At 40.4% G+C, this 18,163-nt stretch overlaps 1 protein-coding gene across 4 annotated transcripts in view; it reads left to right on the top strand.

The window, feature by feature from the left end:
* wasf3 (WAS protein family member 3) overlaps positions 1–18,163 on the top strand; it is a 34,523-nt gene that overhangs the window by 10,936 nt on the left and 5,424 nt on the right. For 3 of the 4 annotated variants that reach the window (XM_031896105.1, XM_018091335.2, NM_001078795.1), the window contains 5 exon segments: positions 6,293–6,435; positions 8,704–8,838; positions 11,357–11,510; positions 12,508–12,625; positions 15,732–15,907. In XM_031896105.1, the coding sequence (XP_031751965.1) occupies positions 6,303–6,435; positions 8,704–8,838; positions 11,357–11,510; positions 12,508–12,625; positions 15,732–15,907 (716 nt within the window). In that variant the 5' untranslated portion in view covers positions 6,293–6,302. 4 annotated transcript variants of the gene reach the window in all.

Genomic DNA, 18,163 nt, shown 5'->3' with positions numbered 1-18,163 from the left:
AGAGTATTGCAGTGAGTAGAATGTTGCCGGAAATTTGGCAACTGTCTGTTTTCTAACTTTTATTGCTTTTTTTTATTTTATTTTGGGTCAGCAATGTTTAGTCATTGACATCTTTCCTGCTCATGGGAGTGTACAATCTCATTTTCCTTATCACACTCTCACACTCACATAAACAAACACACAGGTCATTTTTATCAGACACAAATTAACCTGCCATCCTGTTTTTGGGAGGAAAGCAGAGTATCTAGAGGGAACGCATACTAACACACAAAGAATAAAAGCAGATAGACAGTAGCCTCACTTCCTTCCCCTGGTGCTTAGTGTCTGTGTAGCCGCCAGTTTGTGCTGATATTGACCTATAACACACATGACAGTTATTTAGTTATAAGGAGGCAATCCTGTACTTTTTCTCTGCAGAAGAGAAATTGTGCTCTAGTAGGGAACCTGGATAGCCCTGACAATATACTTTCCTCTGACGTTGGTAGGGCGACTTTGGTTTGGAAGCTCTGTACAGTTGGCTTCTTTGTGGAAAAGTATCAGTTAAGACTGTGGCTCCAAACTTCTGTCTGACTTGAAAATTTAATATTGTCTGAATTTAACTTGCCTGAATGAAAATTTAATACAAGCTTCATCTCATTAAATATGAAACTATCAGTTAAAAATTCAGTACTGTTGCTAAAATAATTGAGTTACTTTTCACTATCCATCTCTCAGCAGTCTGTCTCTCTTCATTCTCTCTTTATACAGGAGTTGGAGTCAGATTTTCATTGACAGTAGGTCTAATATTTCCTTTGGTGGGGGGTACCCTTTGACTAGAAGATGTATTAGCTTTTTTAAAATAACCAGAAATGCACTTCTTTCTGACTCCTGAATGAAGAGAGACAGATTGCAGAGGGAGGTAGTGAAGAGTAACTTGAATATTTTAGAAACAGGACAACATTTTTAATTGATAATATTTATCAAGTTTCTTATACGAGATGACACTTATTTATTTTTTTATTTTTGTGATAGTTCCCCTTTCAACAGAGGAACATGGACGACTCTATCACCTCACCCCTTTGTGTTGTTTTGAATGGTACATCTGCAAGCAAGCAAGGCCTTTTAATATGAGTGCTGCTCACTTTCTCCTCTTCAATCAATTTCCTCCAGTGAGTGTGGGAAGTTTAGATCAGCCTTGGAACGGGTTGAATTTGCAAGAGTTCATTAATTTGGAAATTGAAGGGATTAGGAAATAAGGTTGATTAGTGTTGACTGTAAGAGGATGGTGGGATATGGTAAGATTAAGGCCCCGTCAGCACTGATTTTAGCCAGACTGTCACTCTGATTAATCTTGCTAGAAATCTGTGAAGTGTATGGATCCATTAACACTTTCTGATAAGAACTGAATCAATCCTAAAGTGTCATAGAGATTTGCAACCTTGTTGTGACCTGACCATTCATACCGGTTATTGTCCCTGCTAATCTCTATAGAGTTGCACAGAAGCTCATCTGATGTTTGGGAGATAAAACTGCTTCATAATGAAACTGACCAACAAAGGACTTGAAAGCACAAAATTACAATTTGGTCCATTTTGTCTCCCCATTTAAAGCTTAGCTCTGGCTTTTGCTTACATATTTCAAAATTTGGTAATCTCTCTCTCTCATGCATGCTTGAATTCTTTCTTTATCTAAGTCCCACCATATCTGCAAGGCCATTGCATATATTACAAGAGCCCATTTTCTGAGCTTTCAGAAGGAGCCAGCGCTACACATTAGAACTGCTTTCAGGTAACCTATTGTTTCTCCTACTCCCATGTAACTGGAGGAGTCCCAAGCCGGACTTGGATTTCTTACTATTGAGTGCTATTCTGATACCTACTGGGAGCTGCTGTCTTGCTCCCTTCCCATTGTTCTGCTGATTGGCTGCTGGGAGGGGGGGGATATCACTCCAGCTTGCAGCGCAGCAGTAAAGTGTGAGCACAGGTCAAATGGCTGTGGCACCCTGGCAAATGAAGAATATGGCTTTCAAAATGAAATTAAATATTTCAAAATGAAATATAAAAAAAATCTGATAGCGTTTTTGAAAAACAGATTTCAGTGCAGGATTTTTCTGGAGAAGCTCTATTAACTGATGGGTTTTGAAAAAAACATGGTTTGCAATGACAGTATTCCTTTAAGAAACATTTTGTGTAATCCTGCTTGGTTGGTGTGCTAGAAGTGCTCCACCCACAAACTCCCTATCAGTTCCCACTTATGTCTTCTACAGTGTTTATAATAGGGTCTTGGAGACCCTATTATAATACGGTTTGTTCTTTAGACCATAAAAAACTATTTCATTTTGATTTCTCTTTTTATTAATATTTTTTGTAGCATTCTATGTTTGAAATCATGCAAGGGAACCCCAAGGAAGAAGATTTCAGAGTTTTGGATCAGACATTTTGGTTGTGAGGCAGTGAAGATCTGTGCCTCTAAAAATGCCCCAGTAACTCCCTGTCACATATATATTACGTGGGAGAATACAATGTATTTTGAATTCTTCTGTTTTAATGAGATCCCAGCTTCTCAAAAGCAGACTGGAGCACACGGAGTATGTGCAGTGCCACTGACACTCAAAAAATGGCCTAGCAGAATCAAAAGTTGGGGAACTGCTGTGAGGAAATGTGAAGGCCTAAATTATTACTGTTATATGGCTGCTGAACCTCTGGGCTGGTACAGGAAGTGCAGTACGTAAAATGCAGCATTCTAGCCAAATGCTTTTTGGGGGTTTAGTTCTTCTTTAAAGTTACAAGCCCTCTGTCCACCTATATTTGTGAATCCTTGCATGGCAGGCATTGTGTGTTTTTATGTAGTGAAAGATCTCTCTGGGACCATAGGTCTTCATTGAGTCCTATCTACCGATGGTCCAGTAGCCGTCATTAAATCCTATCCCCCTAGGGTCCAGTAGCCGGCATTGTGTCCTATCTACTGATTGTCCAGTAGCCGGCATTGAGTCTTATCTACCGATGGTCCAGTAGCCGTCATTAAATCCTATCTCCCTAGGGTCCAGTAGCAGTCATTGAGTCCTATCTACTGATGGTCCAGTAGCCGGCATTGAGTCCTATCTCCCTAGGGTCCAGTAGCAGTCATTGAGTCCTATCTACTGATGGTCCAGTAGCCGGCATTGAGTCCTATCTCCCTAGGGTCCAGTAGCAGTCATTGAGTCCTATCTACTGATGGTCCAGTAGCCGGCATTGAGTCCTATCTCCCTAGGGTCCAGTAGCCGGCATTGAGTCCTATCTACTGATGGTCCAGTAGCCGGCATTGAGTCATATCTCCCTAGGGTCCAGTAGCCGGCATTGAGTCCTATCTACTGATGGTCCAGTAGCCGGCATTGAGTCATATCTCCCTAGGGTCCAGTAGCCGGCATTGAGTCCTATCTACTGATGGTCCAGTAGCCGGCATTGAGTCATATCTCCCTAGGGTCCAGTAGCCGGCATTGAGTCTTTTCTACCAGTGGCCCAGTGGCCGTCATGCCTCTGCACTCTTTGGATTCAGTTGCACTCAGCTATATTTAGCTTATGCTGTGCATGATACTGGATATTCTGTGTTTCTTTTCAGTTAAAGGACTTTAGATTACTCCCATGTTATATTTCTAGCATGTGAAATATACCTTTATGTCAATATGTTTGCTACAGGCTGGCTTCCCATGCCAGGTTCTAATTCCATTTCCTTTGTTTGTCTTATTTTGCTACTCGCAAGGTCATGAAGTTTTTCATGTTTTCTGTATTTTGTATTGAAGAAAAATGCACATTTCCCCCCCAGAATTTTAAAGGGTTTGTTCACCTTTGAGTTAACTTAGTATGATGTAGAGAGTAATATTCTGAGACAATTTACAATTGGTTTTTATTTGTTTATTATTTGTAGTTTTTTAGTTATTTTACTTTTTGTTCAGCAGCTCTCTAGTTAGGAATTTTAGCAGTTTACCATAGCAACCATAGAGTGGTTTGGATGAGGAATTGGTATATGAATAAGAGCAGACCTGAATAGAAAAAGTTATAAGAAGTAACAATAAAATTGTAGCCTCACAGAGCAATAGTTTTTTGGCTGCTGGGGTCAGTGATATTCCTAAGGACCCCCCCCCCCACTTTCCTCTGCCTTATTCCATACTGGATAATCCTGAGGTGGAGCAGTGCGGGATAAAAGTCATAATACTGAATCTGGAAGATCATGCCCTTGGCTTTCCTTGATCGTTGCTAAATATTGTTCGGTGTAAGCAGTCCCTTTGGGATCGTTACCTACTCATTCTGCCATATTCCTTCATTCTCTCCGTGCACTTATAGCCATAGACATGTTGTCATTTAGCGTAAAAATAAACACAAGTACCAAATATATCACTTTTCAAGTCGTAGTTTGTTGCTATTTTTCACCTTTCCATATGAATTGTGTCTCCGCACACACAATGTCTATTGATTTGCTCTCCTAGAAACGCCAACAAGATTAGCCTATTACAAAAATAAGATGCTGACAGGCTAATCCTCTTCTTAGAGTGATGCTCATAGTACATTTAGTGCATTCCAGATGGCACAGCATGAGATCTCCAGAAGATGGGAAAGAGTATTGCGCAGCTTCTAGAGCAGCTTTGTGATTGGAAATTAGCCTTGAGCTCTTGGACTGCATTAGTTGCTCCTGACACAAGCCTGCTTGTTGTATTTGCTGTTTTAGGTATTATGCATGGCTGTTACCGTCCCATGTAGGGGAGTGAACTGCAAAGCATTTGGCTCTTCAAATATGCATATACCCTTAAGGGCTGTGGCACACGTAGAAATTAGTTGCCCGCGACAAATCTCCCTTGTTGGGGGCGACTAATCTCCCTGAAATGCCATCCCACCGGCGAGAATGTAAATCGCCGGTGGGATGGCATATGCGGCAAAATCGTGGAAGTTTCCTCTCAAGGCAACTTCATTGCAGTGCCGTGTATGCTATCCCACCAGCGATTTACATTCTTGCCGACGGGATGGCATTTCGGGGAGATTAGACTAATCTCTACGTGTGCCACAGCCCTAAGGGTGAAGACACATGGAGCTACTAGCTGCTACTTGTCGTGGCTACTTAAATAGACAATGCTGATCATTTACTGATAATTGTCTCTACGTGTGTTTTGGCAGAGGCAATTCACAGTACTGTCTATGGAAAGGTATTTTCTGGAGTTTAGTAGCCGTGAAAAATAGCTGCTACTAGTAGTTCCGTGTGTGTTCACCCTAATGGCAATAAGTTTAATAAGGGCCACTATCCTACATGGAGATTAGGTATCCTCACTGTGGCCTTTTTCAAGGAGAGGACTGAAACTCTAGACATGTAATTTGTACAACAGGGAACCATTATCCTATTTAATACTATTTTATTATGTTCCACGAGATGGGGAGAGGGGCGTGATGGGATTTTCAAAGGCTGCAGGCATGCAGGATGGCCATATGTAATAGATATGTATTCAACATATATAAAGCATCCGCATTTGTCACAAGAATATTTTCTGTCCATGGTCCCCTTTTGACACTGGAGCCTTGCATGAAAAATCTCCTGTTCCAGGGTACGACTGGCCCACAAAGACACCAGGAAAAATCCCAGTGGGCACCAATACTGTTGGGCCCTGCCCACACCCCCAAACTAACAACTGTGCAATTGTGGATTGAAACAAAACTAAAGATGGCTGTGCATTGCACTGTGGGACACATGGCCATGTTTAATTTTTTTCTTCTGGTGGTACGGCAGTGGGCAGTGTTCCCTCCAAATCCTATTTGCATATATGCGCGCAAAAAAATAATTTTGTGCTCTGATTTTAAACTTGTGTGTGCATTTTTCAAAACTACACTCAGGTCAGAATAAATACAAAATTATGTGCGCACCACAATTTGTTGTGTGTGCTGGCCTCAATATTTGTGCGTGCACATAGCTTGAGTGGGAACATTGGCAGCGGGGGCTTGGTGGTGGCCCTTGACTCTTGGGCCTTGGGTTACCCAGTCCAACTCTGTCCTGTGCAGTGTCCTGTATTGGTCATGGTTCAAAATGGTCATTATTTGGTAGCAGAAATAAACATGACATTGAGCTGCCACCACTCTGTTAGTGCCTTTCTCTCCATTACTCTTCCCTGAATATGCCCCTGATTGCACAACTCTCCTATAACAACCAAATGTTGCAATCAGATGTAAAAGTCCAGTCTACCATTTATGTAGTGGATAAATAATGGAGACCTTTTATTTTATAGAACATGCTTTGCAGTCTTTGCTAGTGTACAAACATGTTTCTTAAACTTATGTTATATTTTATCTCATTGCAGTTACAAAGCCATGCCGTTGGTCAAGAGGAATATAGAACCCAGGCATCTTTGCCGTGGAACATTGCCAGATGGGATCACTAGTGAACTGGAATGTGTAACTAACAGTACATTGGCTGCGATCATTCGCCAGCTGAGTAGCCTAAGTAAATATACCCAGAATATTTTTTTAATGCTTGTCTGTATTATGGGGGGGGGGGGGATAAAAAATACCTGAATAATACATAAATAATGCATGTCAGTGTTTATCTCTCTTAAAACAACATCTGAGTCCTTTTGCTCTGAAAATATTTTTTTCTTTGGTCCAGTGCGTCTAGCTTACTTTTAGCATCTCATCTTCCAGCCATTGTAACTGCTGCAGCTGCACTTTGCTCTGAAAAGCCCCATTATTGCAAGTGCAAGAAACTCGAGCTATTGACAAATATTCCAGTAACTAGGATAGAGAATTCACCTTTATTTCACTTCGAAAAAGCATGGTGTTTGGCAGATACACACACTTGCCATTGTGAGGTTGTGTTCTGTGGCTACGCCGCCTCTTTGTCAAAGACTCCTTTAGCGCATTAACTACAAAAACAAATAACCATGCATCCGAATAAAAGAAGTCACATAATAAAAAGGGGAAGCATCCGTATATTAAAGGCATGGCGTTCTGTGTGTATCTGCCATATCTGTTTGTAGAAGTGAAATACAGGTGATTAAAAAATTCTGTTTCAATACATTTGTATTATATACCTACATTTCTGTCACAACGCCCATACTGACATAGAAACTTTTCCGGGGAATCTATTATTCTATGTGAGTTGCCGAGTCTTTCACAGACCCTTGTTGGGATAAGAAGGCTGCTCTATTGCACTGGATGTGAGGCTGGTCTGTAGTTGGACCTACAAACAACTGTGGCGGATCCCTCATAATCTTCCTGCTATATATTATGCTCATTTTTTTTTCTAAAGAGGTGATTTGCTCTTGTTATTAAAAGGGTACAATACACCTTCTTATATATATATATTTTGTAAACCAAGGGAGGGCACACACAGGAAAAGCGCTTGAAGGACCACACCACCAGTTGTGCCACCACCAGTTGTAGCAGCACAGTTGTTGGGAGTTGAGAATAGCTTTATTAATATAAATTGTGAATTATGAATCAGTGGTGTGTGGCTGGCTCTTAATAATGAACACTTTACTTTTATTTAATACAAAAAGAAATTCATATCCCCTGTGTAACTTAAAAGCAATTAAAGCACACTGCATGGGACATGTTGTGGCACCCAACCCTAGCAGCTATGAGGCTGATCCTGCCCACCCATGGCACCCGCATAACTTATTGTTTCCTTTCCACAGCAGGTTCTTAACTCAGCAAACTATTACTCTTAAAGGCACATTTAGATAAGCAAAACTGTGCTAAATGAATTAGTGGCAGGGAGGAAACAATAAGTGGCATTGCACTCGATCCCACCTCTGTAAACCCAGTTGGCGTACCTTATGTAAGCCACATACTGTATGTATGTACAGCCACAGATACAGTTATCTAATATTGGGTAGTATATACCTACTGTATATGCAGTTATTTCTAACATGATCAAAAAAAAAAAAAGCTTATGTTGAAAATTAATTCTGCCTATTCTTTTAATTAAACAAATCTATAGTTTTGTAGTTTTTCTTTTAATTACAATAAAGCAGTAATAGATTATTGTTTGGATTTCACACTTACTATCCTTCCTAAAAAAAAACAGCTAAATTAGTTTAATTAGAGATTCTTTGTTGTTTGTTCTGGATAAAAATTGACTACGGGCTGTCTTGTATGGGACGCATACTGTATGTATCTGTCTATGGATATCTGCATTATTCCGTTCATTTAGGCTGACTGCCTGAATGATCTTTTACTTCTTTTTGACAGAGATAATTAATGTTCGATACAACATGATCACCAGATTATCAGTGGCTATATATATATGGTGCTTATCTTATTTGTAAAGTTGGCATGTATGGCCAGTTCTACAAATAAGCAGAAGCCCAATATTCAGGGGGGTTAATGGTAATCTCATTATCTTAAAGGAACCAGGAAGATAGGAGTATGGTTTTAGTTTCCCTGTTTAGCTTAAGAAATAACAAAAAACACACATTTTTTTATGATTAAAACAATAGGCAGAAAGTATGTTCAGCACAAGCCCTATTCATTGCACTCATGTTGAACATGTTGGTACATGCTGCCCCTTTAATATTCATATTTGGTATATTTATTATAATGAATTTTGATATTAGAAGAGGTCAGTATAATTTTATTTTTAGACCATCATGACTATTCCGTATCACTTTATACGCATAGCCCAAATTATTTTATGCTTTATAAAATTTCCTTCACTTTAAATAAGATGACAAGATAAGAACGCAGTGTGTTTTCTCCCTCTGGCTGACAGGCAAGCATGCAGAAGACATATTTGGCGAGTTGTTTAATGAGGCGAACAATTTCTACATCAGAGCGAATTCTCTTCAAGACCGAATTGATCGGCTCGCTGTTAAAGTCACCCAGCTGGATTCAACAGTGGAAGAGGGTGGGTAGCGGCATGAAATCACTGTGTTGGAAGTAACCCATAGACAACGGCGGCTGTTAATTATTCAGCAATTGCTGCCTCTTAGCAGGCGTTCACTGTTCCGAGAAACTGAGCAGGTGCCTGGTGTAGCATTCTTTAATTGGCCCACAACATATTGTCGCTGGCTTTCTCCCAATTAATTGGGGATTTTTTTTAAAAAAAACAAAAAAAAAACAGGCTTATTTTGGTTTAATACTGCAACGTTCTTTCCCTTCACAAATCTTCAAAGATATTAAAAAATATATATATCCTATATTTAAAAAAAAAAAATGAAAAATTGTTTTCTTGTATGCTGATTTGTGTCGTTAGTACAATGACAAACAGAATCAGCAGTTAACAAGAAAGTGCTTATTCCATGGAAACCTCTGTCTCCTATAATAATGGGAGCCTGCTTATTCTGCAATGTGCTAAATCCCCCGTTGTCCCCAAATGGGGGACTGCTTTCTGTGTGACACCTTTACTAATGGGAAGCTGCTGTACGCAGGTATGTATGTCAGTAGCTTACAGTCCTATTCCCCATTTACCTTCCCCCACTGCGAAGTGTGGTCAAGCTGTGAGAGGATAGTAGTTGGCCCCTCCAGGAAAGAGGCAGGGATGACTATTGGTAGGAGATTGTGCTGTGCACTGCAGAAACATGAACAGAGGTCTCCCACTGCTTCCCCGCTTTAATGATGATTTAGAAAGACACTAGGTAAGGGGTTACCAAAGAGCAGAGAAGATGGGGGAGGAATGATAGGAATGGCAATCTGAAATCTCCCTTATTAGTGAATAGTGAAAGGAGGGGTGACTGCAATTATATAATTTCCCCCCTTAGTCAAATAGTAGCTGGTTAAAAATTAACAGCAGCCCAAGAGCAGAAATCAGAATTTGGGTCTTGGAAACTGATTATTATCTAATGATGTTAGGCATTCTTTCCCCTTCTGATTGTTTAGTGTTTGTATAAGGTCAGTTATATATATTTTTGACCTTTTCACTTGCCTGTCCTGGAAAATAAAACTATAATTGGGCTGTAATAGGGTTTGAATAATTTATCGCTTTGTTTAATGGTTGGGCTCTGAAAGGATCACCACAATCTATTAACCTCCTAGCTTGAAGCAATTGCAAATTAGTCTATTTGGTTACTGTCTTAACACCCTGCACAACATGCCTTGTGGAATGTAAAATGGTCTGTCATTGAGCTCTGAGGTTAATGTTATTAGTCAAAATTGTGTTCTACTGCTATACAGTACTACTGTACTACTACAGAGCTAGTAGTAGCAGCTACTCACCATAGCTACAAAAACAGACAATGCGGATCATTTACTGATAATTGTCTCTACGTGTGTTTTAGCAGAGGCAATTCTCAGTATTGTCTGTGGCAGAGTAATTTTCTGGCGTTTAGTAGCCGTGACAAGTAGCTGCTACTAAGCAGCTCCGTCTGTCTTCGCCCTTAGAAATAGCTGTTTCGGTGGCCAAAGCACAGAATTGAGAGATATGTACAATTAGGGGGCTAAGTCAACCCACATTGCATAGCCAGTTATTAAGTGTGGTGAGGAAAGTAAAGGAGGTCTAGTAGTGACTTCTCAACAGAGATAATAATAGCTCTTGTGTATTATATCTTAGTAGAGTTATAATACACAAGAGCTATTAAAGGAGAAGGAAAGTCATTTTGGCATTGTACTGCCAATAGATTCGCCATATAAGTGCCTTAGAACGCTATATTTATTTTGCAGAAAGCATTACCATACCTGAGTAAACAACCCTAGAAGCTTTCTCTGTTTGAGATTGCAGCTGACATTTTAGCTTGGTCTTCATAGCTTCCTTGCAGCTTAGTCATTATAGCTCAGACTACACATTCCTAAGGGAGGGGGAGAAAACTGCGCCCTGGGAAAGAAGGAAAATAAATCCTGTGTTTCTTTTGATAGAGGACTCAGTTCAGCTTTTCTATGAGTGCTTATGGCTGTATTTACATAGACCTTTCTGATAAAGCTTACTAGGTTTTTACCTTTCCTTCTCCTTTAATATGCTATAAATTATACCCTTATTATATACAAGAGCCATGAATATCCTGTAAATTATATCCTTATAAACGGTGCTTAGTGATGTCATCAGTTATATAATTAGAAATTACAGTACTAATCACCATCACATGACTAACTTGTGTATTATAATTATTTACCCCTGTTGTAAAAAACGTGGATATTAGAGGTCACCAAGGAGGTCCATGACCTGTATAAAAGCACTCGGCCTATAGACAGTGCTTGGTGATATCTTGGGCTCTGAAATTTGGCTTTGTCAGGCTCTAAAATACAGACATGTTATTATGGACCTTGTATGTTTCCATCATACTGCTTCTACTCAGCACAGACGGGGTCGAATTTGATATGGTATGAACCGGTTTAACCCATTAGCTAATCCGCTAGTGCACATAAAAACTGAGGTTGATTCCAGTCTGAATCGCACATTTTCTTTGACCGCCATGTTTTGTGTCTAATTATAGTGTCTCTGCAAGATATTAACATGCGCAAAGCGTTCAAGAGTTCGACCACACAGGACCAGCAGGTCGTCTCAAAGAACAGCATCCCGAAACCGGTCATTGATATATATAGAACGTGCGACAGACCTCCTCCTCTCGATATACTTTCAGCATACAGGTTAGTAGTGTGCGTCTTGATTGTGTTTCCCAGTTCTACCAAACAATCCCAATCATAAAAAGACATTTGATTTTAACATTCTCCTTGAGTTGAAATTAGAGTAAAACCTATGCTGGCTGACACCTATCATATCACTCCCTACAGGCAAACTTAAGCTGGGCATACATGAAGCAGATCACCCACTTTGCTCTGCTTGTGTTGTTCACCTAGGCGGAGGTGTCCTGTGCTGCTTGCCTATCTTTATTTATAGGCATGGCATTGGGGTGTGTAGACTACACAGAGTGGATATCAATGCAGAAACGCAAAACTATGCATTTTTCTGCTTGGGTGAAAATGTATTTGGCCTGGGATACGAGGCATCTGAAGTGAGGAGCATACACTGAAAATTGCACTTACTTATATTTGTAAAAAGTGTTTGGGTGAAAAATGCAGTCTGAGGAAAGCAAGAGAATTTGTTTTTTTGCTGAGTTCATCAACAGAGCAGAACTTTGCCTGATTTGGCCACCGACATGCCCCTATGCCAATAAGCCAATCATATGGGAGGACTAGGGAGACCTGCCAATGTGGTCCTCGCTTGGTGGGGTTTTCTAACCCATCTGATAGATATCTTGATAATCAGAAATCAGTTGGGCAAGCAGTCCAAGGGACTCGTACACAGTCCAATAAGCTGTCAAATCGGTGTGGAGGGGTTGAGACAGCAGCTTTTATCAGCCCACGTATAAGTGATGTGCTGCTTAGGAAAAACTCAACCCACACCCTAACTTGCAAAATGTTGCCATTGTAGCACAGTCACCAGGGACCACATAAAACAGCCAGAAGTGCCGTATTCGGCCCCCAGGCCTTGTATTTGACACGTGCTATAAGCCATTATTAGAGTATCAGAGCTGATAAAGTAGATCCATGGCAGGTATGAGCACTGCCATATTTGCCAAATAAACACTGATCCTTATGTAACAGAGCTTGCAAGTGATGTAAATATTCACCTTTATCTTTTTAGAGATGACAAAAAGGACAGCTTAAAGTTCTACACCGATCCGTCGTACTTCTTTGACCTCTGGAAAGAAAAAATGCTGCAGGACACGGAAGATAAAAGGAAAGAGAAAAGAAGACAGAAGGTAAGAGTTGTAAAAAGTACCTGCTAAGTTTCCAACATATGTCGCAATAGCATGGAAACCGGACCTACTGTGCAACCGAATGGTACTTATCTGTCCATTTCTGCACACGCTGTTAATATAGTATTAGTTGCCTAGCAACACCCAGTCAGATTTTTGGACATTCTTAGCTGCCTGCCTTGTTTTTAGTGCACTAGCCGTGCATGCTGTGTATGTAACTTGGCAAGAACTGATATTATTACATATGAAGGTATGCAGTAATACACAAAGATACGCTACACTGACAGATCTGCCAGCTATTTTTCATTAGATGTGCAGTTATCTCTTTTATTTCTTCACTCTATTCATATATGTAATATAATATATCATGTCAATTTTAGCGTTGCTTGGGAGTTGAGGCATTGCTCTTTGCACACATATGGCCTGCATAATGTTTGAGTGGCTAAAAAATGAGGATTTCTGGTGATTTGGCTCATTTTAGGAAATTGGTTTATCAGCTAGCCTAGAATTGCATGGGCCTTTTTAATTCTAGGTACCAGTCTAATCAGTTGGCCTGCACTAAAGCACCCACACACAGTGTATTCAGTCATACTGATGTCCCAATAGTTGACCATTGTGTAGCCATTATTATTGAAAATAATTCTTATAGAGGAATTTGAATAATAATATAAAGATTATTTGCCAGTTTAGGTTTTCTGCTCCTATAAGGGTGATAGTAGATGGGGAGATATGTTAGCTACAGTTACAGCTACTGCGGGCAACAAATCTCCAGAAAATGCTCTCCCACCGGCAATAATGTAAGTCACCGATGGGAAGACGTACACGTTGCTTCATTTTCCAAATTCGCCCGAAGTTTCCTTGCAAGGCAACGTTCACCAATTTCTGAAAGCTGAAGCGACTCGTACGATTTCCCATTGGAGCACTGCTTAATCAAAAATCAAACGACCTTGGTGTTCATTACATTAAAATTTAAGGCATATTTAAAGTCTAAATATTTAAATTATACAAGACGCACATTTGTTAGCGTCAAGGCATAAATTGCCACTGTTACATTAATAAAGGAGGAAAGCCGTATAGTAGAACGGGCTGCCTTTAAATGCACAGAGAGTTCTAACTTTCTTGTTGCTCCCTGGAGACCCCCTGCGCACAGCACTTGAAGGGAAGATTTACCAGTGGGGGTGCACGCTTCATGGTGTATTTCCCGCTACATATCTGCAATGAGACATAAAAGTGGTAGTGACAAATCACTTGCTTCAGGCAAGGCCATCTCTATACCAGCAGCAGCAGCTCTTAATGACCGCTAGGGGTGTTTTGTTTCTTTCAGACTTCAAGTAAAACTGACACAGCTCTGAGATCTGCATGGATTGTACCAAACTGTGTGAGATTTTCATTTATACATTTGAGTGAGATATGCTGTTTGCCATTGAAGGATGACTATGGAAAATGCTTTTGCTGGAATATGGCAGCTTCACTTATGTATAAATGCTAATATTTTGTATGTAAAGTACCCACAATGAAGTATAACGTCATACTCTCAGCTGTACTGAAACATTACAGAATATGTTACAGAATATGTTGGTATAGGTATAGGATCCATTATCCAGAAACCCGTTATCCAAAGAGTTCTGAATTACAGGAAGGCCATCTCCCACAGACTCCAAAATCACATAATTCAAAGCTTATACAGGTATGGGACCTGTTATCTAGAATGCTCGGGACCTGGGGGTTTTCCGGATAAAGGGTCTTTCCGTAATTCAGATCTCCTACCTTAAGTCTACTAAACAAATCGGAAAATAGGATTGTTTTGGCTCCAATAAGGATTAATTATATCTTAATCGGGATCAAGTAAAAGGTGCAGTTTTATTATTACAGAGAAAAAGGAAATCATGTTGAAAAATAAGAATTATTTATTATGGAGTCTATGGGAGATGGCCTTTCTGTAATTCAGAACTTTAAGGGGCCCAATTCCTGTACAATGATTCCCTTTTCTCTGTAATAATAGAACAGTAGCTTGAGCTTGATCCCAAATAAAATATAATTAGTCCTTATTGGAGGCGAAACAATCCTATTGGGTTTATTTAAGTTTTGAATACTTTTTTAGTAGCCTTATGGAAAAATACCTGTATTACGCCCCAGTCATTATTTTGCACTATCCATTATAGTGGGGCAGGGATTGATGGTAATCATAAATTATTTCCATTAAGCCTTGAGTAATATGTGCCAGTGACATTAGTGTTCCTAAAAGAAGAGCTAAGCCCTTGTCCTCCCTCAGCTTTACTCTCCATGTCTGTGTCATGCTCTGACCCTCCTCCTTAGGCTGCTGTCCTAAGTGGGCAGCCATCATGCTGGGCTTAGGGGCACTGAATGCTCCTTCCTAACTGGTATTTGTGCTGCCTCCAAGCTCAGTGTTCTTAGAGCAGCAGCCTGAGGAGCCTGGCATGGGCATGTACCAGTGACTGGGGGGTTCATCTGTTGTGATTATTACTACAAATAATATTTTTCTGTTATAATAAATATATAAACTATCAAAGTTCAAAATACAAAAATAAACAAAAAGTACAGTTATATTAAAGATTAAGAGCTAAATTTCACACAAGAGAGGGAGGAGATTTCTATCCCATGGAACGAATATATCCCCCATTGTGCTAATAACGCATTTTTCCTGTAGGCTATGGCAACCTAGAATCTATAGCACGGGCTGCCAAGGCTCTGAGAGCCACACTCTGTACATTCTATGATCTATGCCATGCAAGGAGTTAGATTGGGTTTGTGTGTGTATGTGCCCAGGAATATCCTAATGAGCTTTTGCAGAATTACAGCTCCCAGCACTCACCCACAACTGTAGCCTTGCAGTGAATGCTGAGTCATAGTTGTTGGTCAGTCGCTAGTAGTGAAATGTGTTCTTACAAAGTGTATGATTAGTGCTTTGCTTCCTGCCATTTGTGCTACGCTAGATAATTGTAAAGGAAAGTACAAGCCCAAGACTTGTGCAATGTAACGGGTACTTGGCATTGCTGTCAGGTTATACTTCAGGCCGTCGCTTCTCTCTACTGAATAAGGACTTTCTCTCCGCTTGTCTTATAACTCCGTTCTTCTCTTTGCTTGTCAGGAACAGAAGCGAGTAGACGGCACGACTCGGGAAGTCAAAAAGGTTAGGAAAGCCAGGAACCGACGCCAGGAGTGGAACATTATGGCATATGACAAAGAGCTTCGACCTGACAACAGGTTGTCTCCAAACGTGTTCCAAGTAGCATCATCCGAAGGGTCTCTGTCCCCCGATACTAGGTCTGTGCCATGTCTGACTGTCTCTACTTTGCAACACAACTGCTGTATTATACTCTGTAGCTCTGCAAACCCTGTGAAGTCGAGGTGATACTCACTTATATAGGTCTACTGCATTCTGGGACAATATCACTCTACAAAACAATCTGTACCATATTTATGAAGAGTAACATCTGTTCATATTTTAACACTTCAGTATTCTCTGATGCAGTGTGTTCATTGTGCTGTCCTGGCCGTTAGGCTCATGTCCCATGGAGAGATTTAGTCACCCGCGATAGATCTCTGCTACCGTGGACAACTAATCTCTCCAAAGTACCTTTCCTCCGGCAACAATACGAATCACTGGCGGAAAGGCCTAAGCATCGCTTCGTTTTTCCGAAGTCGATGGAAGTGGCCTGCAGGAGGAAACTTGACATGCAATCTGTTGTGGTGCGACTAAATCTCTCTATGGGACATCAGCCTTACAGTGTAATGTCTATTAATGAGGAAGATTAATGCTGTTGACCAGTACTGTCCAACTTATTACCTATAGTGTGCCAATTATATCCCATACAGTGTGTTGGAGGGCTGGATTAAATTAAAATGATGTAATATAGTGAAGTCTATGGAGCCTCTGAGCAGACTGGGGGCCAAATAACTCCTCTAGAGGGCCATATCTGGCCCAAGTGCCTCCAGTTGGACGGCGCTGCTGTAAACAGTTGAAATCTTGGACAATTTGCCAATATTCTTGTGTAAATAAATGTTAAATCTGATTAAATTTGCAGAAAAATGAATTTTCAAACTAGTATCTACATGCATTTTTATAACATTTAGGTGCCTTTACAACATATGGGTGGGCTTCCTGCTCAGGGACGCACAGAATTGTGTAAGTGCCTGAAGGTATCTTGATCCAGAACCAGGCTCAGCTCCAACAAATAGCGGCTTGCCATCACCAGAGCAGTTGACAGCCATAAAATCAGCCGTCAACCAGCAAGGTTAAATGAGCTGATTTTCTGAAAAGAAGCTTCTATTAGTTCCTAATGACTCATGAAGCTTGGCTGGCTTTGGGACAAGCACATCCTGGTGTTATGACACCCACGTGTAATAATAAACATGGGGTTTGCTCAAAAATGCTTCCATACAGTGTTTCTGATTAATTCCCTCTATCAGTGTTGCACAGTTCTTGTAAGTATATTTACCTTTATATACTGCTACAGGTATGTGTGGCACAGTGCAATTTTGCAGTATGGTAATTATGCAGATCTGGAAAACTAGCTTCAAGAATAGTTTTTATTCTAAAAAATACTTTTGCGCACTTCCACTGCAGAATGTTCCAAAATTGCAGGTAATATGCTTTCTCCGGTGCCCACATTACAGCGTTTGTTCCAAATGATTGCCATAGAGGTATAATGCTTAGTGCTATAAAATAATGTTTGTCTCTTAACCGTAGGGAAGGATATCCACACAATATGGCAGTCAGGGCAGTGGGTGGCATTGTGGACAAAGCGACAATATACAGTTTCCAGTATGAATGAATGAATGAATGAATGAAAGATAGCTTTTCCAAGTACTGGAGAACTACTGTTTCCTTATAAAGAAGCCATACAAACCATGTATTGTTGTCTAATGCACAAGCGGCCCATGTAATGTCCCTATAAAGGGGGATTCCATTTGAATCAGCAAATTACATTCAGTTTGCCATAACGTTGCAGTATGGGAGTAATATGATGGTTCTCTGGATAAAATTCTATGTAATTGCCCAATGTGAATTGCCGACAATTATTATTTTCATTAAAGTCAAGCAGTTTTTGTAGTATGTACACAGAGTTCCATTCATCGCACAGATTACTGCTGCCAAGTCCTGTGAAGCAGATTGCAGAAAGAGCAAGAAATGACAGCGGGATATGAGCATTCGGGGCAGCCCGGCACATCGTCCCATATGCTTTGCGCCTTGTGCGCCACTGCGACTCGGTAGCACTCCTACAGCTTCTCTGACGGCTGTGAGAGTGGCACCTTTCTTCCATCTTTAGTAGCTGCTCACAAGTCTGACTGATTAGTAATCACATTAATTCAGGTGCCCATTACTTTGCATGGTTTCACAATGAGTTAACTTAAAACTAAATCCTGTTTGGGTGTTGTTTTTGGTCTTTTTAACTGGTTCAGGTATGTCCAGGTTTTGGCCTTGCGTGTATTAATGTGTGCAAATGCAGGCTGAGCAGATTGTACTGACTGATCTGGCACAGGTGGCTGTGACTATTCTACTGAAATGGAGTGCCAGAT

The sequence above is a fragment of the Xenopus tropicalis genome, chromosome 2 (assembly GCF_000004195.4).
Source record: "Xenopus tropicalis strain Nigerian chromosome 2, UCB_Xtro_10.0, whole genome shotgun sequence".
NCBI classification, from domain to species: Eukaryota; Metazoa; Chordata; class Amphibia; order Anura; family Pipidae; genus Xenopus; species Xenopus tropicalis.
Note: the sequence above shows the minus strand (reverse complement) of the source record. Positions and strands in the feature narration are given on the sequence as shown.